General features: G+C 37.3%; 1 protein-coding gene across 4 annotated transcripts in view; it reads right to left on the reverse strand.

The window, feature by feature from the left end:
* ARID4A (AT-rich interaction domain 4A) overlaps window positions 1-25,568 on the reverse strand; it is a 49,703-nt gene that overhangs the window by 3,649 nt on the left and 20,486 nt on the right. Inside the window, exons 10-21 of one of the 4 annotated variants that reach the window (XM_057410679.1) lie at window positions 24,951-25,027; window positions 22,929-23,095; window positions 14,346-14,418; window positions 11,773-11,867; window positions 11,523-11,620; window positions 9,797-10,025; window positions 7,491-7,741; window positions 5,459-5,656; window positions 4,184-4,268; window positions 3,875-4,007; window positions 1,420-2,550; window positions 1,143-1,247 (exon numbers count right to left, since the gene is read on the reverse strand). In XM_057410679.1, the coding sequence (XP_057266662.1) occupies window positions 1,143-1,247; window positions 1,420-2,550; window positions 3,875-4,007; window positions 4,184-4,268; window positions 5,459-5,656; window positions 7,491-7,741; window positions 9,797-10,025; window positions 11,523-11,620; window positions 11,773-11,867; window positions 14,346-14,418; window positions 22,929-23,095; window positions 24,951-25,027 (2,642 nt within the window). Of the gene's footprint in view, window positions 1-1,142; window positions 1,248-1,419; window positions 2,551-3,805; window positions 4,008-4,168; window positions 4,269-5,458; window positions 5,657-7,490; window positions 7,742-9,796; window positions 10,026-11,522; window positions 11,621-11,772; window positions 11,868-14,345; window positions 14,419-22,928; window positions 23,096-24,950; window positions 25,028-25,568 lie in introns of all 4 variants that reach the window. The other 3 variants (XM_057410677.1, XM_057410678.1, XM_057410676.1) reach the window with 3 other exon arrangements.

Here is a 25,568-nt window from a genome sequence, read left to right on the forward strand (position 1 = left end):
TTGCACATCTAAAGGAACAGTTCTGAAACATGACTAAAGCATAAATGCTTTAATATGTAACAGAAAATTTTAAGCTAATATATGCAAATATTTTAGACTGCCACAGTAATTTCAAAGTTTTACACAGGCATGTCACATATTTCTCAATATTGTATGTCAGAATTCTGATTTCAGTCTGATATTTAAAAACTGTAACAATACTGCCACAGGGCCTAAATGTATTGACTCATTCAATACAATCATCAGCAGAAATGTGGTACAGAAATGCGGTACAGAAATGCAAAAATCAAAATCTCTATAGTAAATTAAAAAAATAAGTCACATAACTGAGATAAACACATGCAAGATTTCTTTTGCTGAGAAGTTATTCTTCAGCATCAAGCATTTTTTCTGTACTTCATAGATGCATTTTTTTCCCCATGAGAAACACCTACTGTAATACTTTGAAGGAGATGTTCCTACTCAGAACAAGATCTCCTCTCACAAATTCATAACCAACCCAATTATTGCACCCTTTCAGTACTTAAAAGGTGCCTATAAGAAATACAGAGAGAGACTTTTTTAGAGGGCCTCATGTGACAAGACATGGGGTAATGGTTTTAAACTAGAACAGGTGAGATTCAGGATGGATGAGAGTTAAAAATCGTTTAGAATGAAGGTGGTAAAATACTGGCACAGGCTGCCCAGAAGGGTGGCAGATGTCACCATCCCTGGAGACATTCAAAACCAGGCTAGATGTGAGCTATCTGATCTAGTTGAGGATGTAACTGCTCAGTGCAAGGGGGGTGGACTAGATGAACTTTGAAGGTCCCTTCCAACTATTTGATGACTCTATATAAAAATGATTGTAATGGTAAATACTTAGTAGCTGCTAATATATGTTGTTATTAAAAGCTTCTCCTAAGAAGTAATTAAAAATAACCAAGAGATCTCCAAGGAACACTGCTACTGCAGAGCTGCTAAGTTCTGTACAGTTAACAGCCAATAATCATGCACCTTAATAATATTAATGAATAATCATGAATAATAATTAAAAACCCTGACAAGGAAGTCCCACCCAATAGAAATAATGGGTAACAGTGAGAACAGTGTGCCCTTATGCATGTTGATAGGGCAGCATAACCTCCCGCCCTCAAATGTACCTGTTCCATTCTTTTCATTTTTGGCTGCAGCACTTGTTCGCTTTGGGGTACGCTTTTGTTTTTTTGCCAGTGTTCCACTATTGCTATCACTGGGTCTTTTTTGACCTAAATGAGAAAATAAAGGAAGACAAGACACCTCAAATATCTCTGCTACTTGCAAGCTCTTTTCGTATAAGCAACAAATAAATTTAAAACCAGAAGACAAAACAAACAGCCTACTTTTAGTAAAACCAGACTTAAAATGACTTCGGAAATCACTGTTGACAGGAATGCTCACCTTTCTCTCCAATCTCTCTTTCTTGCACAGATAGACTACAGGTGCTTGATGTAGTACTGGCTTCAAATCCATTAGCAGACTCACTTTCACAGAGACCTTCTTGAGACTCTTCCACCACACTGTCGACTTCAATCGTCATGTCACTTTCGCTCTTGATACTACGTGATTCATCCTGGCTAAGCGTAAGAGGCGAGATCACTGAAAAGCTCGACTGGATGGCAGCGGGTAAGGCAGACAGATTGGGATTTGAAGCATTAGGATCTGGCTTTTCTGATATGATGTCTTCACTACTGCTCTTCTCCTTTTCATCCAAGTCATCCAAGTCTACTTCATGGCACAGCAGTGTTTCAGGACCAATCTGAGGCATTGCATCATCCTCATCTTTTAAGGGAACATTCTCATTTTCTTCAGAAGGACGTTCAGAGATCTCATTTCTCAGCTCGTGAGTGTGCTGAACCGACTCTGCCACCAGGGATGGCATTTCCTCATTCTCCGTTCTGAGGGACTCTTCAGCATTCAGCCCTCTACATTCTTCTGCTCCAGTACATTCATTGGTCCTCTCTTCAGATACAATATTTGGCACTTCCATCTCACTCTGTCGTCGATTTCTCTTTTCAGGTGATGCCTGTTCTAAAGTTTTCCTTTTCAAAAGCTTCTTATCTTTTGTAGAAGGTTCCATTTCACTTTCAGTAGTGCTGGAAATTTCTTTACAGTCCAAGGAAGACATGTCTAATCTTTCAGGTTCTGCAAGAGATTCATTTGCAACCTCTTCTTGGCTTCCTAGTGAAATCTTGGCATTCTCTAAAGACAGATCTTTTGTCTTGCTCCTTCTCCCTTTACTTTTAGGTGATTTTTCAGCCTCTCTTTTGATTTCTTCTGTTTGTTCTGTTTTATTTCCCAAAGTCTGAACAATTTGTTCACTTTCTTCAACTTCCAGTTTCAGTGTTTCTAGTGGCTGTACTTGAGTCCTGTCATTTTCTTTCAGTGCATGAGGAATCTTTGGGTTTTCTTCATCTAGCTTCTCATCATGTAGCTTTTCACTTTTATCCAGTTCTGAAGTTTCTGGAGAAAATTCTTCATTCAAATTCTTTTCAGATGATTCATCTGCTTCGCTGTCAGAAGAGCCAGAGTCTACAAATTTGAAAAAAGAAGGAAACAGCACCTTAAATCATCAATTACAACACAATTTCCTTTTTCAACCACACAAAAACTTTCTTCCACATTCACATCAGTTTAGAATACACAATTTCAAAGTCCTGCACAATTCAATGCACTTATTACAGTTCTTATTTTTACTCAAAATTTCTATGAAACTGCAAATAGTGGTGCTATCTGTGTTCCAGATGCATTTGGATGACACTCTTAGTCTTAGTTTTAGGTAGTCCTGCAAGGAGTAGGGAGTTGGACTTAATTATGAGTCCCTTCCAGCTTGAGGTATTTGGTGGTTCTTCTGTTATTTCCCCCAGACAAGCTGGTATAAACAAATTACAGTTTATAGTAGAAAAAACACATTCCCATAATCTGCTATCTCTCTGTGGAAACCGCCTGCCCCACCTGACATTACAAAGCAAAAAACCCAACACTTCTCCCCTCCATGCGCCCCCAAACAGTAAAAAAACAAACCCTTCTACACCACAATATGGACATTTCACCATTAACTATTGTACAAATCTATTGTATGCACCATATGCAGAGAAAGCATATTTACATTACCAGATTGTTCAGGGATCTGTGCTGAAAGCAGACAGTGGTTTCACTTCAGTTCTTTTTCACAAAGACTTAGAAATACCAAAAATATTGCTGTCTTTTGTATATAATTAACAACTTAGGGTGCATGATTTAGTACTGGGATTGAAGACTTAAATACCACAATGAAGACTATCATTATACTACTAGAGTTGGTCTGCTCATGATTAGGACTGAAAGGCTCTGACTAAAGAATATGGAATTATTTGCACAGTCATTTCCATGCCATAGCTCTTCAGTGAGCAAACTCACTACTCCTCAGCAGTGTCAGCTCAACTATTTCCTCAATAAAATTCACAGGGATGAACAAAAAGTTAAAAATCAAACTTCTCTTCAAAAAAGTACTGAAAAACCTCAAAAGCCTAAGCACTCACTGTTTGAGTCTCCACCAGAATCAAACATTCCTGGGCTACGTCTCATCTGCCTGTGAGGTGTTGCTAAAAATCAAAAGTGTTCATTTTTATAGAGTAAAACCTGCGCCAAAATTTTTTTCCGTTCTGTTGCTTGTACACTGACTGGATAAGTAGGACTTTAAACCTGCTGACAGCACTGTGTTCTCTGAAGTGGTCATATTAATGCACCGCATGACATCACTCTTTACATGCACTTCCATGCCAGAACATGAGTGCACCAGATGTACCTTCTGTTCCATTTGGTAATGGTGAGGAATCTGACAAGTTGTTCCGTGCACTTCTGGCTCCTGATTTACCTTCACTAGTAGGCGTTTTGGATAAACTGCAGGACGTGTTGGATGGAAGAGTAGATTTCAGAGGGGGTCGCCCACGCTTTGATTTTTGTTTCTCCTCATCCTTCTTCTCATCCTTCTCACTGTCTTCTTTATTCTGAGGGGAATACAATGAATGTTTATTAACATTTCACTGCTGATCACCAAAACCTTTTGCTCTACACTTCTATTAAAAAAATAGTTTGTGGACTGAGTAACTTTTTTGAAAAATAAGGAACTGTGATAGTCATTAAGCATTGTACTACAAAAAAATATTACTGAAATAACTATTACTTTTGTTTTTTTCTTCTGTTTTCTCTTTGGTCCTCCTTTGTCCACAGGCCAGATAATACGATCAGCTTTCACCCATTCATCGTATCTAAAAGTGAGAAACAACATACTGTTATTATCACTAAATAATAAAAATTCGTTTGCAATATGGGGATTAAAAAGACTGAGTTACAGAAAATACTTATTAAAGAGAGTGAGGAAAGTAGAGAATATATTTACAAATGCACGCGGTATCTGGCATTACAAAGATGAATTGCACTTCTAGCCCACAAAAGATTTATGGGATGGGGAAATGGAGACGCAAACTTCCCTGTCTCTTGCTAGCAAAGCACTGAAACCCAGGGGACTGCATCAGCTATAGTTTTGTCAATTATTTCACATCATATACAAAAAGCAGTTTTCACCACAATAGTAAAATGTCATTTTGGTTTTTCTTGGTTTTTCTTTTTTTTTTATTTTTTAAGGTAAAATTTTTAAATTATAGCAACAAACTGCATGAGATTCTGAAAAGCACAAATACGCTGCTAGTTCTCCTTAGAATCTCCTGAGTTACTAAAAAGGTAAAAGGACACGTGTAATTATATCCCCACACACATAAACTTTGTGTTGCCACATAAAGAAACCTGCTTAGTTTAATTAGAAATGTATGGATTTGGAACATCTCAAGTTATATACCAGAAATGTTCTAGTTTCAAAAATTCATTTTGTGATATGTTTGTCTACACACTAAACAATGCTCTTAAGAACAAGAGCAAAAAAGCCATTTCTGCAGCAGTGCTGAATATAAAGCATGGCTGGCAAGAGAAGCATTTTAAGATTCTGTAGCTCTTTATAACAACCATTCTTTATAATCACAGTTAACATGCAATACAAGATTAAATTGTGTTGCCAAAATTTCAGTGCTTGTTACACTCAATTGTAGAGGTCTTCACCATCATCAATGACTCCCATAAATAAAGTCCAATAGTGCTAACAGTAGCTGACACAGTAAATTACAGGGATGCTCCTGTGAGGAGTGAGGATTACTCACTTTAAGCCAGATGAAAGCTTTGAAATCTCAGAATATACTCCTTGTACGTTTCCATATTGTAGTGTCATACCATGAACAAAATTACTAACACTGAAACGTGTAATACAGTCAGATCCTGTTACCATGTTGATAGTTCCATTCAGAGCCAAGTCACTGATCATCTTTCTCTTTTTGTTCTTAGAACAAAAATTCTTTTGTAAATAATCCATTTAACAAAAAAAGAAATGAAAGGCAATTGTTATCCTCACCTTACATTCCAACCATAGTAGTGAACTAAATATAAAACTTCTCCATCATCTATTTCTGTGCTTTTAATACTGGCTTCATAGATTTTTTGAGTCTTTCCACGTCCATATTTTACTTTCACTTTGGTTCCAGTCAGGCAGGGTTCTGCATCTTCCTCATCCTCTTCACCTTCTGATTCTCCTTTGTTCTCAATTTCCTCCCTGCAGTAAAGCGTATTTAAAATGCCCACTAATTAGAGACAATGTTTCAACATTTAACTGGGGTAGCCAAGCTACTACAAAAGAAAAAGGCTACAAGAAAAAATATTTCCATCTTCTCTGTCCTGCACTGCCTCTGAAGCTACCTTGGACACAGCTTCTCACATCAAGAATAGGACTTTGAGAAAACAGGAGTAAGTGCCAAAAATATCCAGAAAAAATATAATATAAACACAATTTTTGTACACAATTATGTGTACAACTACCTCTGAACTTAAAGTATTTTTAAATGAATATTTTGATAATGCAGAAAGAGGTGTAAGTTAACTCAGTGTTTGAGTCCTAAGTAAGACAGGAAGAACTGACTTTGGCATGTTATTTAAAAAGAAAAATTCTCTCTCCTACAGTTTGCTTAATAGGCTACAGTTTACTAACAGTGTTCATTAGCTTGAATGGCCATCATAGTGATCCCCTCACTATTCCAATGAGAAAAGTTGATTATAACAGTGTTTAACAAAGACTGAAAGTGTCTACACACCTCTTATTAGCTACATCTACCTCTTATTATAGCTATATCTGATATTTAAACATTCTACCTAAACATACTTTCAAGAATCACAATCTATCCTATTTTTACCTATACTTCTCTCCTTTTTTTTAGGGTGAATTTAGCATAATGTAAAAGTTAAACTACAAAAAAAGTCACCAAAAAAGAAAATAGTGAAAAAGACTATAGGTTTGCTTTTGATGAAATATATTCATTAGCCTTCAACAGCAACTATTTTGCTGTGGCAAATAATTAAAGGAAAGAGGACCAGAACCATCCACACCACTTAAAGAAAAAACTCTTTGGTGCCCATGTCACCTGATATCCATCCTCCTGTGACCTCCTGCACACCAAACACTGCACCTTCACTTGAGGCATTTCCACATGCTATGGGACACTGCAAGATTATCTTTTTCGGACTGTATAGAGACACTTTCTTTAAAATAACCATGTGTTTCTCCTACTCCTCAAAGCTCTTTAGAAGAAAACACACAATACCTGTATCAGGCTTCATTCAGCAGTAACTTGTGTCCAAACCACTTAGCCACAAGGACAAGAAAAACAAGGTAGGAAAGCCAGTTTAAGCTGGTAAGACACTGCCCTTGACCACAGCCAAAGTCAGCTAAGAGGTCTACTCTGGTAATGAATTACTCACCTGGTCACACTCATTTGTAACCATGACTATATATCCAATTCAACTTGTCAAGCTTAGTCTGTGGATGCTGTTTTTCTTTTACCCTTCCATGTCTCTCCATTCTCCTCTTCAGCCTACCTGCGTGTTCCATACAAACTCCCTCTTTCCTTTTCCTTTCCTTATTAGCTGATCCCCTGCTTGCCTGCCTACAATACATCAAGTAACAAAAACAAGCACCCTGTAGGTTCACCAGCCATCATTAAACACTTTAACAAAAGCATGGGAGAAGAGGGTCTCTCTTTTCCATTTGCATTTCAACTGCCCAGACAAGTCTGCCCAAACGGTTGCTCATCATCCATACAGCACTTGACAGACACAGCCTGGTCTACTCTGTGTCTGTACATACAACTGTGACAAAGCACTAACATATCCTTGGCAAGACCTTCAAGAAAATGAGTCTGCTGCCTACCAGAAAAAGATGCTTCCATGAAGTACAGCACATTTACAAGCTTGAAATCAAAGTTTCCCTTTCCTGTCTTGGCTGATGAGTGAATAGGTCCCCAATTTCCACATTTTAGTTGTGCATACTCCTGCTTCAGGTATGGCTCAATCACGACAGACATACGCGTAAGAAGGTGACATAAGTTAATGTTTACCTCTCCCTCTGCCTCTCTTCCTCTTCATCTGACTCTTTGTCAGAATCCTCCTGTTTTTTAATTTTTTTCTCCTTTTGCTTTGGTGTACTTTTTCTCCCTAGTGAAGTTTCATTTTCTTTCTTCTCTGCATTCTCAGGCATTTCCTCTATATCTTTATTTTCCTTGTTACTGTCTTTTAATTTGTCTTGTGTTTTATCCTCTTCACTATCTTTTTTAGCTGGGGTTGCATCACGGGGAAGTCTTCTTCGTCCCTAGAACAGAAATAAGAACAGTTTAATGACTCTTGTCAACTGTTCTCTGTATAGTCCAAACCACAGTGAAGAGGGAAATAATATTCCTGTATGGAAAAAAAAGCTGGAGATAACAGCAAAAAGCAAAATACTCTAAAATCTTAAAATAACAGCATGAAGTCTTGTTATTTGGGAGGAGGGAACAATAAAAAAAAACACCAACAAACCAAACAAAAAAACCCCAAACAACAAAAGAAAACAAACCCAAACACCTCCCCCCCCCCCCAAACCGACAAAAAAAGCCAACAAAAAAAACAACAAGCAAACAAACAAAACACCCCACAAACAAACCCAAACCAAAATCACTCCAAAATAAAGTCATTCTGCTTCATTTAGAATAAAGAGGATGAACTTCTGATTACCTTCTAGAGGATTTCAGGACATTTGTAAGGTCTGTTGCCCAAATAGAAAGGGCCAAAATGCCTTGCTCAACTACGGCAATATCATTAAAGTGCTTGTAGAGGACTTGATGATGCTTGAGAGGCATCTTCATTCCTGACAGCGAACTGTTACAATTGCTGTCTGGGGCTATCTGCAACTGCTTCTTGCGGATCTAGTAGAGGATTGTCATTTTGGTATTGAAAGTCTCTTGATAGGGTCATTGCTTTGCAATAAGAACATTTAAAATACATTATGAATGCAAAATTAATTATCTGGAAGCCATCCAAAGACAACAGTAATGGAGGTACTGTGATAATTAAAATTCACAGTAACATAATGACAAACACTTCAAATACTTTGGAAAAATAATAATTCATAAATAGATAGCTGGTGACTGGATTAATAAAGTAATAAGATACATGACCAATATTTCTTTAGCAACAAATTAACACAGCCAGCCAATGATAAAAAGGGAAAAAAATTCTTCTACTTTATCCTCTCACCAGTTTTCTTCCCCTTTAAAAAAAACAAAAACACCACACAAAAAGAAACAACAAAAAAAACTCAAAAAAAAAAACAAAAAACAAAACCACAACCCACCCTAAAACCCAAACAGCAAAAGCTAACAACAAAACTAATGTTATGCCATGAGGTTCATTAAGGCTGACACAGCTTGGAAAAGCCACTTGCAGTTAGATAGAAATGTAAAACATAATACATAATGTAAATACAAGTTTAGATTTGTCTTTTCATCTATTAATTTAAAAGGCCATAAACCTGCTTGAAAAGTTGGTTTGCCAGAAGTACTTTAATCAAATTACACTTCAGTTGAACAGAATCCTTACAATTTGAACAATTTAAAAAGTAGCAATTCCTGTCCTTCAGCAATCATGCTCTGTTAAAGAACATAAAATGTCCTTTTAACAGAATTAACAGGAGCACTACAGCATCATATTCAAGTACCTCAAAAGTACTCTTGTATTCTCCATCAGGTTCAGTATCCACTATCTGATGGGTCACTGATCTTATCTATGTAACTACTGTTAACCACCCTCCCCTCTACAGCACTCAGGGATGAAGGAAGACAAAATATAAGTGTTCCTCCCTCTACTTTGCCTATATACTGTAAAATTGTAGTGTTTATTAAAAAAAGAGATACTGTGATAAAAACCAACTCAGAGAAATGGGTCTTCCTTTGATTCTTAAAGCTGTAGTAGTCCCTTAATATTCTTGCTTCTTGCTGGAAAGCTCCATATTCCATGTACCTGTAGAAATTCCCACCCACAACCAAGACTGTCCTGCTGAGTTTTACAGGCTGATATTCTGACGATATCCAGCCCTCAGCAGCTCTTCAAGCTCTCCCTGAATTGAAACACGTCTGACCTTCAACACAGTCTGAGCAAATCCCTCAGATGGCTTAGAGTAGAAGAAATAAACAAAACTGATCTATTCACAGGCAGAACATAATTAACCATTAACACCAACTCTGTGTTCACAGAACCCTGTCCTATGCCTGTACAAGTATGCCAATTCAAACCTATAATCACTCCACAAGGGAAAACTCATTATGTAAACCTTTCACTATACAAAGGTATTTTGTTAAGTACTAAATAGAAACCAATTCAAGCCACTTACCCTTGGGGATCTTAGTTCTGGTTCTTCTTTTTCACTTTCACTGCTGGAATAATTTTCTTCTGCTTCTTTTTTAACTTCTGTTGGGGACATTTTTTGTTCCTCCTTCACACTTTCCTCCATTGGTTCCATACGTTTCTGTATGTCTTCTACTACTTTTTGTTCATTGTGATGGATGGTCCTAAACTGAATGTTTGCAGAACGGCAATACTCTTCAAAACCATAAAGATACCTATATACGCAAATAAAGTTTCATTTATATTTACTAAAGTGCATAAAAGCTATTTTCCTGCTCAGAGAAAAACAAAAGAAGCAGTAACTGGGGGGGTGGGGGGGGTGGTGAGGGGGGAAGGGGTTAACAGTGGGGAGGACAGAATAATCCCAACAAAACCAAGCAACCCAACAAAAAACAAGCAAAAAAAAAAAACCACAAACCAACAACAACTCAAGCCCAGATAAACAAAAAGCCAGAGATTTTGAAAAGAAACTATTACACACACAAATCAAATGGTGAGAAAGAATCCACACAGGTGCTTCCCACAAATTTAATTTCATCCCCATCCAATTGAGAGTTTGTGACAGTAAAGCCTAAGAACACGTATACTGTTCTGCAAATGAATAATGACAGCTAAAATCAGCCTAGTATTAGAATATGGGCATACAAACAAGTTACCACATGGTAACAAACTGCCATGCATCAGCTTGTTTTCTGGTATCTGCCTGTGTGGACACTCTAATCCAGTTATAGGTGAGAGAAATAGGAATTAGCTTATTCCTGAAGGAATAAATATGCAAGTTACAACACACTATCATGTGTTCATACAACATAATTATTTCTACTGTAACAGCAACCCAGTACATATTTGCCAATTACTCTTTTTATGATATTCTTCTCTCTAGAATACAGACCTTAAATACGTGCCCTGTTCAAATCACACTGCAGACAGAATATTTTCATCTTCATCAACTTTAACATGAGTTATTAGTCATCCCTATTCAATCAGCCAAATTTCCTTAGGTTCGACTCAAGAGAACCTCATTGTTCCCTTTTACTCAAAAAGCCCAATTGTTTCTTGTCAAACTTCCAGGAGGATAAATAATAAAAATATTTTTTATTTAGAAAAGGTTTCTATTTCAAAAGTTAAAACACAACTGAAAACCAGGGGTCAGAATAGAAGAATTTATGCATTTACTCATTCCAAACAGTGATTTTACTACTTCATCCTGTCACATCCACCACAGCAACGTAAACTAAATTGCCCTAAAGCCATTATTCTACAGATTCCACAAAGATGGTATTTAAATATGCAGTCTGAAACACATCTATCTCTATCAATGTTTTTCAGGAAGCTAAAGAAACTGGCATAAAATTCTCCTTGCATGCAGCATCTACAAAATTTGAATTTGCCAAAGCTTTTTTTTTTATAATTTCACTGTTGTACCCTGAAATAACATCACCACATGCTGAAAGTGAATGCTTCTTGATAAGGAAATTAGCAGAATACTAATGTATTAGAGCAACAGGAACTTATTCAGCCCTGAGCACATACTCCTGTCCTCCACTGTTTTTATCCTCAGTACTGGAAAATGCTCAGAACTGTTAACTGAAGAATGACAACTACTGTTTCACTAACCTATCACAAACTGCTTGAATATTGCACATGCTACTAACAAAAAAAAAAAACACCCAGGAAAATTGTTTTCACCATCATACAATATGAGAACTTACTTTCTATAAGCAGTTTTTACATTGTAGGAAGCAGCCGAGTTCAAAATAGGAATGCCAAGGTCCATATAAATTTGCTTCCATACAGCACCACTCTCAATCTTCGGGAGGGGAAAAAAAAAGGGAAGAAAAAAAAAGAAGTTTTCAGGTTTTCTTAACCGAGAACATTAAGGAATGATATATAACACAGCCACAAGCCACAGCCCTTAAGAATGAACAGAGATACATAGTTCAGGAAATGTTCAACACTTACATTGTCACACCCACCCTGCTGATATACCAGTCTAAAAAGTTGGAAGAGATTAAGGTCCTTGTAGCCCAGAACAGGTGGTTTATTGATAGGAGTACCTAAATAAAACAAAACCAGAAATAAAAATTTACCACAAAGAACAACAAACCACTTCTTCCATTCCTTTAGAACACATTTGATTACCAATATCTTTCTGCATTTTAAAATCTGTATTTAATAATTCCAAGATAAAAGTCACAAGAAGTTCATAGTTTCCAGTCAGGAATTAAGGCTTCACCTTCTTTTGAATGCATCACGTATTTCTGGGTGGTTGATTAGCACACTGGCACCAGCTGCCTGCTAACTGTCATTTCTGGACCTCCTTTCAGATTTGTGCCATCAAACTGGCTGCATCCCACTGTCCCTCTCCTGAACAGGTAGACAGCCAGAATTGCAGCAAGCTCCGCAGAACACCTGATGAGCGCTGTTACAGAGCAGTGTGTGAAGAGATTAACTCAAAATACTGTGGTCTGAAAGGAATGAGGAAGCAGCAGCAATGCTGCATTAGGAAAAGATATACACAAGCAAATTGTCAGACTTTGAAAAAAGCACAAAGCCCTAACAGGATGTGGCTATTTGGGACCGCTCTGGCAAAAAACGAACAAACTCAAATCAGATGAGTGGCAATGATGTAAAGAACAATGATTAACTGCAAAACAAGAAACCAAAAGTGACTTGGGGCAAGTGGCTGTGTACATAAACAGTACTCCTCCCAGCAAGGAAGGATATCAAACCTCACACCCTGCTGCTTCTCATCTTCATACAATTATATTTGGAATCATTAAAATGATGTTATAGGACTTTGAGAACACTGTCATGATCACACAAATCAAAACATACATACAAAGAGAACAGAATGTAGAACAAATCCTGGGAGAAAAGAAATCTTCCTATGGGGGGTGGGGGTGTAAAGGAAAACAAATTAATGTACACGGGCAGGGGGAAAGACCCAGTCCTGAAAAAGTCCTGTATGTTGCTCTCTCAACATATTAGCTTAAATGACAGTGTCTGGGCTGAGCCTTCAAATTTGGTGTACAAATGCTTGTACATGATCCCTATGTGGTGTATAGTCTGAGACTGCTTAAGAAAGGGAGTGAGGAAGGAGGAAAACAGAAAAGAGGGAAGATTCATGCTACAAGAAAGAAAATTGTGGATTAGTCCAGCAGCACAGGAGTATTTTTTTTCCAACCTGACATAGACTCTTACTCCCCCAAGGCAGGTTATTCTCCAAGAAACACTGGTTATACACAGGAGGCCTCAAAATTATATTGGATGAAGTCAAGTATATTTTCATATATATTTCAAGATCAGTTTCTAAACCTGTGATAAGAACTGGCAATAGTGAATAGACTTTGAACTGTTCTTTTACAATTTTGTGGGCTAGAACGCACCTCGCTCATAGGGATGCAGAGCCTCCTTTACAGAGGTAACTAGATTTCTCCCCCAGATTTTAAAATGCAAGAAGAAAACTGGGGGAGGAGTGGGGGAAAATATTCATGCACTACATGCACTTTACATTTTACTCTTAGCTTTGGTTACTTCAAATTCAACTACATCAACATTTGCTGTACTATATGCACTATACTACAAAAATATAATTCAGGTAACTTTTGTCAAGGAAAAAGAAAGAAAAATAGAGTAAAAAGGCAATAGTTGCACTTGTAGTCAACCTGCACCGGTGTTATTGCTGGATTAACACAGTATTCAAATTGTAATAGCAAGTTCATAAGCAAAATGAACAAATATACTGTAGAAGATAAAACTCCAGGCTTTTTTTTTTTTAAGCAGCGGAGTTGTGCAGGCAAGGCACAGAAAACATTCCATTTTAGTGTCAGCCTCATCAGAACTTCAGATGTGAATGGTTTATGCAACAACAGCTCTCCCCAGTCAGCAGGTATATCCTGCTCTCTATACACAGAGCATGCACTTCCAGTGTATACCTTAGACCAGGACTATTCCAGTACAGTCTCACCTAATTCTGTAAAGAACAATATTTAAAATATGCTATTTTCTTGTTCTAGCTACAGGACAAAGTAACAATCTCTTAAGTTGTCTCCTCAGGCAAATATCACTGCTACACCTGCATATGATTGAGACAGTTCTGCAAGGAGACTAAGATGACATATCTCCCATTCCCTGCTGGCTGAATTCCACCATCCATGAACAGCCTCCTCAGGTTCCAGCCTCAGATTAACAGCAGCAAAGTTCCCAGCCATGGCTGTCACAACAAGCAATCAACCAAGAGCTTATTTAACAGGGATTGTTAGCATTGAAAAGGTTTTGTGAAAGCCAAGAAAAACAAAACACCTCTAGAGGGATTTATGTTTCCTCTGTGTGCTGTGCTTCAAAGTACTAGAAGTAGACCTGCCACATGTGAAAACAGGTGGAAGTGTTTCTCCTTGCACCAGACTAGCTGTTATCTTTTCCACTGACATGACAAATATGCTCATAATAAAACCCATTACATTTAAAAGCTATTTTAAAAGCCATTAAAGTAGGCTACAGATTAAATTATAAATAAATACAGCAATTGTTACCTCTGTCTTCCATAAACTTGTAAAGCTGTTGGAGGAAGTTGTCCCTCTCTTCAGGATCAAGCTCTTCCTCAGGCTGTGAAAACAAATGCAGTCATAATGAAAACATAAAATGTAAGAAGTAACAATTTATTTTACAAAAGCCTAAGAATGAGAACTAAACCCAAACCACTTCCCATTTGGCCCTGCACCCATATAATGGTGAAATATGCAGAAAACAAAATTTAGTCCAGAGACTGAAATGTGTACCTCATGAAAAGAAAATGCAAGTCAGGGAAGGCCTCAATCCATGACATAAAGAATATAAGTATGACCCTCAAAATGAAAACACTAATACACTTTCCATACAGTTCTAAGCAGAACTTTTATGCATATTTGTAAGACTGATGCAGTTCACAGGAGCTCTAGGGGTTTTGGTTTGGGGTTTTGTTTGTCTGGGGTTTTCTTGTTTAACTCATCCTTTTTACCCCAGCTCTAGCTAAGGTTGCAGAACACTTCTTTCTCCAGCCATTGCTGGTTCTAATGCTCCACACAGTAGTTTTACTTTTTGTAATTTAGATTCCACTGTTTGATTTCAGCTCATATTTGGAAACCCTTTTAGTGCTGCTTCTGTAATTTATTATTATAAATTCCTTAGTTTTACCATTCCAACCTAAAAATCTTAAAGAGTGAAATATTTTTTTTCTATTCAGGTGGAAACCATGAAAACACAGTACATTTATTGGGGGGTGGGGATGGAGAAAAAGAGATGTCTACATATACTCCATGGATTTTTAAGATTCTAGCAGAGAGAGAAAGAGAGAAAAAAATCCCTGCAACACTTTACACATGCCACTTTCTTCTTGCCAGCCTGGCAATCATAGGGATTGCTGGTAAGGCAGTCTGCACAAGAAGGACTGCAGCTGTCTTGAAGGAAAGACGTAACAGTATGTGTCAAAAAAGTCTTATCATTCCATTATTAAAAATAACAGAAAAGTCACAAGCAGTTCCAGAAGGAAACCAGAATAGCAATTTCAATTTCAGTCGTCTCTGCATTCTGTAAACTTTAAGCTTCAAGGCAGGAAGACAGGCAGTGAAATGTAAATGTATATGCTACTGCTGCGTTAAGCAGAAAGCAATCTGCCCAGCATCAGAATGAATTTCAGCCCCGCCTGCTTCAGTGAATGCTGAGCTTCAAAGCCCAGCAGGGCTCACCTGCAATCAGGTAGAGACAATACCTGTTTCCTATTTTCCTATTTTTTTTCTTGGGAAATAATTGGAGAAAATTAAATGAATCATCACAACATTGTACACCATCAGTAACCATTTGCTCATACCTCATTATAGGGATTATATAAAGAGAAACAGTTATCTATAAAGTTAGCATAACCTCCCAAGTTAACAAATTAATTATTGCTATATAAACCACTTCTTTCTTCTCTCTAACTAGACTGCGAACCAACTTCAGGATAGAGAAGTTTCTACCATCTACTCTAATGTTTACCTGTTAAAGGCAATACAATTTGAACTATGCAAACTAAATATATCTAAATAACAATAAACATCCTGAAATACTTCTGAATAGTTGAATTCAAACCATTTCTTTCATATAGGCATGCCAAACCAGAACTGTAGGTCAGAACTGCAGAAATGTAGGTTAGAAATAGCACTCTTGCACACAAAATGTTAACTGTTTCACTGATAACAAGTATTTTCAGCTGAAGAAAAGCAAAAAGGAAAGATAAAAAGCTTTTTTATATACTTATAGGACAGGGGCATAAAGCCCAACTGTGAGACATCCTGAGTCCTGCACTTGCTTCTCTGTTGATGGTGTATGAGTCAGGTTGCCACCCCTTGACAGACAGAGCCTGAACAGTGCCTGGCACCAATACCAGAGTAAATACCAAACCCTTCAGAGAGGTGATCTGAGTAAGACCTGGAAGTCTGACCAAGGAATAAATCACAGTTCAGCTATTTCAAAGTCTTTTTTTGCTACTTGCCAAAATGAGAAAGTCCAGCCCTTCACTGATATGCTTATTAAGATACATGGACTTTTATAAGTGGTCATTTTTTAATCCAGGTTATCTATTCATAACTGGACATAATGAATTCCTAGGAGTGTCTACTGTTCCGAGTTAGAGTTTTATTTTAAATACATCAAACATCACCCAAGATGCTATATCAGCAACCTTAAATCTGCACCTGAAATCAAGAAAACTTGACACCACAACCTGTGATCAGCAGTAGTGGGTGACTGGAGAACTAAAATTCCCAGTATCTGTTTCCAGCAGGCACTGGGTCAACACTGCTAGCTGCCAGAACTCACTTTTATCCAGACACTTATGTCCATTTTAGGCTGGGCGTAAGTTAAGTTCACAGTGACAGTTGTGCAGAATCAGTTTCTTAAAGAGTTCTGTCTCTCCGTTTCATTTTATTCTTATATAAATGGTGCAAAAAAGGGAAACTGTAGACAAAGATAAGTCCTACTGCAAGGCAAAACAATATGCAGTTTTTAAGCAGAAGGAGTTCAGAATGGAGACATTCCTGTTCTTCATCCAATACCCATAAGAAATGCAAGATGAGAAAATCTTTTTTGTCTCAGGGTGAGAGGCTGAACCAGAATCTCCAGGATGACCTTTTTTGCCCATAATTAAAAAGTTGAAACATTATGGGTTTGAGATTTTTTGCTCCTGACTAGCAGGTCACATCAATTAGAGAATACTGTAAGGAGTAAACCAGTGAAATCAACAGCTACACAGGATCTCTGTATAAGGAAAATACTTCTTTCCCAACACTATTTCTTATTGCTTTCCAAGTAATACTGTGTTCAAGTAATTCGTAAAATTATTTTAAGAATAAGAACCAGCAAATAAGCACAACATGAAACACGCAGAAACTTGCAGAAAACTTGTCACTGGTTTTGCTTAATTTTGTTTCAAGCCACTTCATTCACCACGAGTTTTCCTTCTGTCTTCAGCATTATTTCAAAGAGTATAGCTTTGTTACCCTGACTCATCGTTTACTCTACAGAAAGATGTTAAAGCTTCTGTGGATGCTCACCTCTAGAGCTGAGTGGGAGCACAAAGGATGAAACAATTTCTTCTACAAAACGAAGAATGAATCTCTACTTAGAAGCACATACACCATATACTCAAAATCAATATGGGGTGAAAGTACCAGGGATCTTTCTTTTATGTTATTAATAGACCGCCAATACCATAAACTCTTCTGTGAAATAAATGCAAGCTAGGAGGAAGAACAATTTGTACAGGATTTGGAGTTCAGAAGAGTGTATGATCAAGACAAGCTGCCACAATTAGAGTTAATGTAATTTTGTTGCTTCAGAGTACTTAAATGTGTTTTCATCACTTGCACATTTGCTTTCTGATGCCAAGTTTGAACACTAATTAGGAAATGAAAAGAATTAAACCAACTGCAACAAGTTAACAGCTTTACACCATGTGGAGATTTAGAGTGATCTTAAAAATGTTAGTTTCTACCAAACAGGAATTCAACCATCTTCAACAATGGCTCACTCTAGAGCTGTGCCTCAGTTTGCAAGTTCTTCACTCCTTTTTGAACGAATATTCTGAGAATGACCAGTTAGCATAAAATTGTGACCAAGAAAGTCTGTGTGAAGAACATTTGTGCATGGTATGATACAGGTCATAGTTCACAATAGCCAAAACCACTCCAAATGCATGTATGCATGAGAAGGACGATTAGCTAATCAATATTTAGCTAGGGTTTTTTTAAAGTTATCCTGCATATTACACATCACAGCTGCCTGGGGTTTGTTTGGGTTTTTTTCAATATACGTAAATAAACCACTTGTTTCTGCATACCATGCTTCATTAACTTTGGAATTACTGTATTCCTGTACTTAACTTTTAGAGTCAGCTTTTTCAATGTTATCTTACAATACAGAGAGGTTACAAGAGAAATAGATAATTTGGGTATCATTTTATGTGGCCTCCCACAGTCGCTTAGAGAAAAGACTACAGGGGAAACAAGAAGTACTCTGAAACAAAATAAATACTTGAATAGATGACTACTGACCATTTGGAGGAATCTCAAGCTCCTAAAACACATCATGGATTTCATCCTCATTGACTCATCCCTCCTTTATGAACTTAGTGCAAATAAAATATACAGTAATAACTTATTGTGAAAATCAAAATAGGTACACTGGAAAATGCTTCTGGCACTTTCCCTGCTCAACAGCGTAAAGCAACTGTGACCAATGTTTCTTGATGATGCTGTGGTGCAAGAACCCTAAAAACTTTAAACGAATGCACACTATTAAACATACTACACATACATCCTTCAGGTGACTGCCAAAATGAAGACTAAGAAAATTCGTCTAAGCATACACCCTGAGGTGCTACAGCTCCTTTTACAATGAGAGGCACCCCCAGCTAGCTGGATATTTTCCATGAACGTTTTTTGCACGTCTGATTAAGGGAGGGAAAAGTGAAAGAACAAGAAACTGTAATTAAAGTGGCACAGATAAACTGGAAGAGTCTCTCAAAGACAGTGTTATAACTAATTCTATAGGTAAGACAGAAATCCCTTTTTGATATTATAAAATGATACAATTTTGAAACTTGCAAAATTCAAACTCTAAAGAACAAAATGCCTTCCTTTTATCTTACGTGAATGTATCTATTAAGAACACATACTGAAGATGCATCTCAAATAACTGCATGTTAGATCTTGATTCTTTTAGAATCAGAATGGCCTACAGGGAGACTGAGAGGCAAAACCAAATGTTGCCTCCATGTTCCCAGTAAAATTGGGAGTATTCAACTATGTCATCACGAGAAACAAATAAGTATGATTTCTTCCCTAACAGAACAACTTACAAACAAGTAAATACAGTAGTATATATAATCTGATTTTTAATAAAATTCAGGTAATGTTCCGAAAGCTTCTGTTTTTTTGTGGAGATACTGCAGATGGGATTTTCTCTTTCCTTTTAGCTGCAGTGCATTCTTTGACTGCCAAATGTGCCCTCAAAACACAGTTAATTCTCTTGTTCTGACATGTTAAAAACTGGCTAAGAACCAAAAGCAATATCTGAATTTTTCTCTGGATTCAAACCCCTTGAGTGATTCTTTAAATTTTCATTTGATAAAGAATTTTTTTCTATAGTGCCTCTGGATTTTTTCACTTTTCATGGTGCAAGCAGTACCTATTCTGTTATTCAAACCTCACACTGTGAATGAAAAGTAATCCTGAGTTGCCCCATGTACTGCAATTACTGTCAAAAATCCAACAGTTTGACCATGCTGAGCAACTTGGTGTAATACAATTTCCATTAACGTCAATGACAAGCAATTTCCATGGCATCCTCCTCTGTAGTCAACTTTGGACCACATGAGTCCATTATCACCAATGAAGAGGATTAGCATCTCACCACCACCATACTGCTTCCACTCCTTAGCTTATAAAAGCCATACAAGAGCAACTACATAAAACCTGGAAACCCTGTTGTACCCATTCTACTGTACACAAAAGGTAGCACAATTAGAAAGTCTCTGTTAGAATCAAGTTAAAGATTTTCACCCAGATACTGGAAAAATGGCACGATCTATAGTAGATCTCTTTGCTCCATAATCATTATTAAAGATCCTGCTTCAGAAAAATAGCATCCTTTCCACTCCCAGAATTAAGACTTTTCTGACTGACTTTATCTTCTCATTATATATTAAGTAGGCCTGTGTCCATTTGATTGATTTAATGAAGGCCTACTGTGGCTGGTAAGCAGCTGGGCAGGGCTTGACAGCAAAGCTGCTGTGCATTTCAGAAGATGGGGAGGAAAGATAATGCTTAAAATCTCTCTCCCATCTCTAGTAATAGAACAATTTGCAGTTCTAAAACAAAAGGCTCACTAAGAATATTCTGGGAGAGGATGGACAGAAGCTATTTTTGACCTTGATTAATAAAGGAGAAACACTACAAAATGTAAATGCAAAATTTGAGTGATTCAACATCTGTAGTTAAATAAAGGCAAAAAATATCCACGTGTCGATTCCCTCTGCAACTGGTGTTACTGCCTTTATAAGGGAAAAGAAAAAAGAAATTTAAAAATTCCCTAAATGCTGTCTAATTGCAGTGCAATATCTAGTATAGCCCACAATTAAAATAAGATGATGCATTGTAACAGCTGAATCAGAAATTTGATTTAATGGGCCAGCATGGCAGTTCAGCTCTGAAATAATCTACAAAGATTAACATCTCTCCTCTACTACATAGCTTCAGCATGAAGATGCTCACCTTATTTTTACATGCCTACTTGTCACCTGGAAATAATGGATTCTACACCTTCGCCTACCAGCATATCTACCTGTCTGGAATCCTTTGCTTTACTACTCTATATTTAGATTATTCTTCTAAAATAACCTCTATTTCTTTGACAAGAATGCCTTTTCCTTTAAAAAAACAAAAAAAAAACCAAAAACCACCAAGCTCCCCCCTCCCCCTTCTTTGTTTGAAACACACTGCACTTATATGCAATAGCCATGAATATTAAAAATGGATACTAGAAAACTACTATAGCAATCCTTGATTTTTCGTGACCGATACGCTGCAATTTGAACCAATGTTAATACAAACAGACCAACGCAGACTGCAACAGTTCACACCCTGCAAAATGTGGCCTATTCAGTCCTTTTCACTGCAAACAGGAAAAAACCCAGAGGATTTTATATTCTGCAGACATTTATCCTTATATTTATCTAATCACAGCATTATTCTCATACAGACATCTACCCCATTTTCCAGAACACTGTTATCAAGGCATACAATTAGCACCTAAAAATAGATTCTTATTGTCTTTTTTACCTGGAAAGCTCTACCCTGGTTGCATGCTCTACCAGACAGTTCCCAGATCACAATTCTAAGTCAAAGCCACATTCTTAACAACCATGTTAACATTACAGATTAAAACACAAAATCCTTACCTAGGAGCTGCATTCTTTCAAATGTAAAATGGTTTTACTTCCTCTCTATCTAATCTGCCTACTGCCTGGACATATTTCAGCCTGACTTCCATATATTTGCTCGCTTTCTCTCTCCCTGCACGGCACCCGCAGTTATACGGCATTACTTACATTCTCTTCCATGTAAAAAACCCCTAAAAAATAAAATAAATAATAATAAAACCCCAGACATTACATGGAAGGCAAAGCAAAGAGACAGCCCATTTCAGAGCATCTGGCAAACCTCCCCTTGGCCGCCGGCCAAGCCTCCGCTCCAGAGACCTCCCCCCACCAGCTTCCCGCTCTCCGCGCATGCGCGCTGCCAGCCAACACTTGGTTGCCGTGGCAACGCTGTAGGCCGCCTCCAAGTATGAACGGCCATTCTGTGCTGGGCCTGACAAGGCCGCACGCTGCAGGGCGAGCGAGAGGGAAACGGGGCGGGACCTCCCTCAGGAGGCAGAATTCACCGCATTTTTCTATCGAAACGCATGTTTCCGAGCGTCCTGTGAGAACCGCACAACGAGGGGAAAGAAACAAATCCAACAGCCAAGCACACCCCCTACTTCTAAAACCTGGCAGCAGAAATAAACGGAAATTCCGTACACAGCTTTGATGACACGAAGAAACTAGCTAACTTTGTGGAAAAGGAACCACTGAAACCAGTCCAATGCAGAAAAACATTATACTGTAACTATTAGACAGCAAGTCCACCCCCACTGTGGCTGATTCACGACCTGTGATCCTGGTGTTAAAAACTCTTAACGTACAATTCCTAAACAGCATCTTAGGCACCAAAGAGCTTTTAACGGGCACCGTGCCTTAGCTTATGCTTTCAGCCTATTGCCTTTCCTTCAACACAGAATCATAGAATAGTTAGAGTTGGAAAGGACCTTAAGATCATCCAGTTCCAACCCCCCTGCCAGGGGCAGGGGCACCTCACACTAAACCATGTCACCCAAGGCTCTGTCCAGCCTGGCCTTGAAGACTGCCAGAGATGGAGCATTCACAACCTCCCCTGGGCAACCTGTTCCAGTGCCTCACCACCCTAACAGTAAAGAGCTTCTTCCTTATACCCAATCTAAACTTCCATTTAAGTTTTAACCCGTTACCCCTTGTCCTATCACTACAGTCTCTAATGAAGAGTCCCTCCTCACATTCCTTATAGGCCCCATCAGATACTGGAAGGCTGCTGTGAGGTTTCCATGCAGCCCTCTCTTCTCAGGCTCAACAGCCCCAAAATTTGTCTTTTGTTCTTTTAATCAAACTACAGTTTTCAGAAACAAGTTACACTTTATACAACCTATACTTGAAGTACAAAAGAAAATACAAATTTACTTTTATTTATACCAGGCTCAGCACCAATTTTTTGCTTATGTCTCTCTTCCGACCCAGATTCGTTCCATCACTCTTTGCCTTGCATTCTTAAATTCTAAGATTTGACTAATTTCTGCACTGGGTAACAGGAGGCAACTGCCACTCACAAACCCCAGTAAAAATAACTATAGCAAAGGAAAGATGAACGATGTGATTATGCTACATCTGAGAGTACTGGAAAGTGCAAGACCTTCAGGAAGGGAAGTTATTAAATTATCTTTAAAGAATTACTAAAACTGCCCAGACTTACCACTACTTCTTCAGTTTTCTCTTCCCTTTTTAATTCCTCTTCATCAGTTCGTGCAGCAGCTCCATCTTCCTCATCACTGCTTGAAGACTCCAGGATTTCGCTTATATCCATTTTCCAGCTCCGAGGAACAACCTTAGTGCTGAGAAATATGCTTGCCTCCTGTAGCCCTAAAGAAGAAGGGGCCCTGGTTTTACCTCATCCACAGTGTTCACAGTCACAAAGTATTTTTAATTTCCTTTTCACATTCTTGTAAATCACAATTATGACTTAACCCAAAACTGGAATTAAGTAATAAAATACAAAATTCAGCTTTAAACACTCAAGTTTACAAACTTTACATTTTGAGACTGTCAAATTTTAAAAATCAAGTGTCAGCAACTCAAGGAGTTTAGAGTTGAACACACATGTTGAGAACATACATCTGTGGGATGTATGTGGATGTTTTCTAGGCATAAATCCCCACGAACACTACTATGATTTACACCTAATTATATGAATGGTACAAAGACAGGCATCCTATACTCTTTCACATACATTCCATCCAACTGTAAACCATTCTGTTTCCTAAGGGATAAATACTGTAATAAAGCTATTTAAAAAACATAAACCCATCACAGTTAGATCAACTACTATGACTTACTTTGTTCTTTTCAAAACACCTTCATGTCTTAAAGTTCAGATTGCACAAAAAAATGTGAATATTTTCTCGAAGAGTGCTGCCTAAAGAGATGCTATATTTATGTTTGGAACAGAGGAAAAATACAGTAGTGAATGAGAGAGGGATTGATGGGACATGGAGAAGTCACACTTGTATAACGGGAATACCTCAAATTCTTTCCCTTGAAGACGTGCTCCAATGGGAGAAAACAACAAAGCAAAACAGACCCAGATAACCCCAAAATATGCCTGCCAGTCGTAAGTCTGCCAGTCATAATAGAAGACTTTAATAAAGATGAATCAGAAGAATACCCAAAATAGGGACATGCAACAACTCACAGGTCAAACACTATGACTTACTTTGTTCTCTTCAAAATACAAAAGAAGACAAGGCAACACGTTTTAGTATCTGCTGATTAACCTCGAGAAATCTGTCTAAACTCATTTTGTAAAACCATGAGTACCTTTGGTTCCACAATATTCCCTCATAGCAAAGAATGTCACAGCCCAATTATAATTACGATCAGCACAGTAAAAAAAATCCCTTTCTTTTGTTTATCTTAAAACTGGCATCTGATCTTTTTTTGGTTTAAAGTTCTTGTACTGCAAAACACTTATGAAGAAGAAAGTAGAAATCATTAAAACCACCTCTAGCTCTCATTTGTAAGTATCATGTTAAATCTTTACTTACTAAGAAGCTGTTCCGTACCTTTACTCAAACCAAAGGAACTATTATTATGTGGGAATTTTTGTTGCTAGGTGGGTTTTTCCTTAGTTATTAATAAATATGTTTTAAATATTTCTTCTTGACAAATTTCATGGTTTAGGGTCTAAAAACAACACTAAAAGTTTAAGAATTATTTACATTAAAGCTCACTAAAAATAAGGATTATTGTAGTCACATCATTCATCCATCTATAAATCAAATTCTGTAATTAGATTTTTCAATCTAATATTAATTACAGGCAGGCTGTTCTAATAAAGTTTACCCCTTGCTGTCTGGGTATTTTTAATGTGAAGTCTAAGTGTTTTGAGCAATAGCACAACACTCTGGTGCTAGAAGATGTAACTGTATTTCATTGTTCAATGACATTTCAAATACACTATCTTGAAAATATTCTATATCCTTTCCACAAACTTGGAGAGGATCAGAATAAGGAAATAAAAACCAAATAAACAAGACTCCTAGGTGCTATTTTAATAAGGCAGCTACATCCAAAGTTTCTCTAATTTATCATATTTAAAATTGTTTGCAAAATACCCAAGAGCAATTATCAGAAATCAACAGATCATCATTTATCTGCAGAAGCTAAAAGCACTACTTCATGAGATTTCCTTTAACACTTAGAATTTATTCTAATTTACCTTTTTTAGGAGAGGACTCAGATTTTGGTAAGTTTTGAACATCCAGTTCTTTAATGTCTTTTCTTGCTACTGAGTAACTGAAAAAGAACAAGGTACTGTTACAATTTGTAAATCACAGTAAAGTAAGCATTTGCCTTAGAAGAACAGTGATGTCTAAAATTGGCAAGATTTATCATTCACTTTCAAGATCTTTTCTAAAAAAATGAATGCGTAAGACATTACCGTAGGTCCTAATACGGAATTCAAACATAGAGCAACTTTCCAGTCTTTCTATGAAACTCAGACACTAAAAGAGCCCTTGTAATTAAGTAATTAAGAGAAGTTTGTAAAGCTTTTGTATTTTAAATGTTTAACCTGCGCAAATGTGCAAATGCAAAATACTCCACACAGGGAATAAAAAAATCTAAATAAATAAAATATTGATGGGAAAACATTCACACCAATCAACAGCTGCTACCCAAATAGCATTCTAGCTAAGATGAAAGAAATACTTATGCATTTCTACTAGCACAGAACAACAGTAAAGCCAAATTCAAACAACTGCATTGATAAACAGTTTTTGTTTTTAAATTACAAAACTGTTCTCATAGCAAAATATATGGCAGTTGCTATGTTCTA

This window comes from Pezoporus wallicus, unplaced genomic scaffold, assembly GCF_028554395.1.
Source record: "Pezoporus wallicus isolate ANWC-B61680 ecotype Strahan unplaced genomic scaffold, APGP_CSIRO_Pwel_v1 contig_8831, whole genome shotgun sequence".
Taxonomy (NCBI): Eukaryota; Metazoa; Chordata; class Aves; order Psittaciformes; family Psittacidae; genus Pezoporus; species Pezoporus wallicus.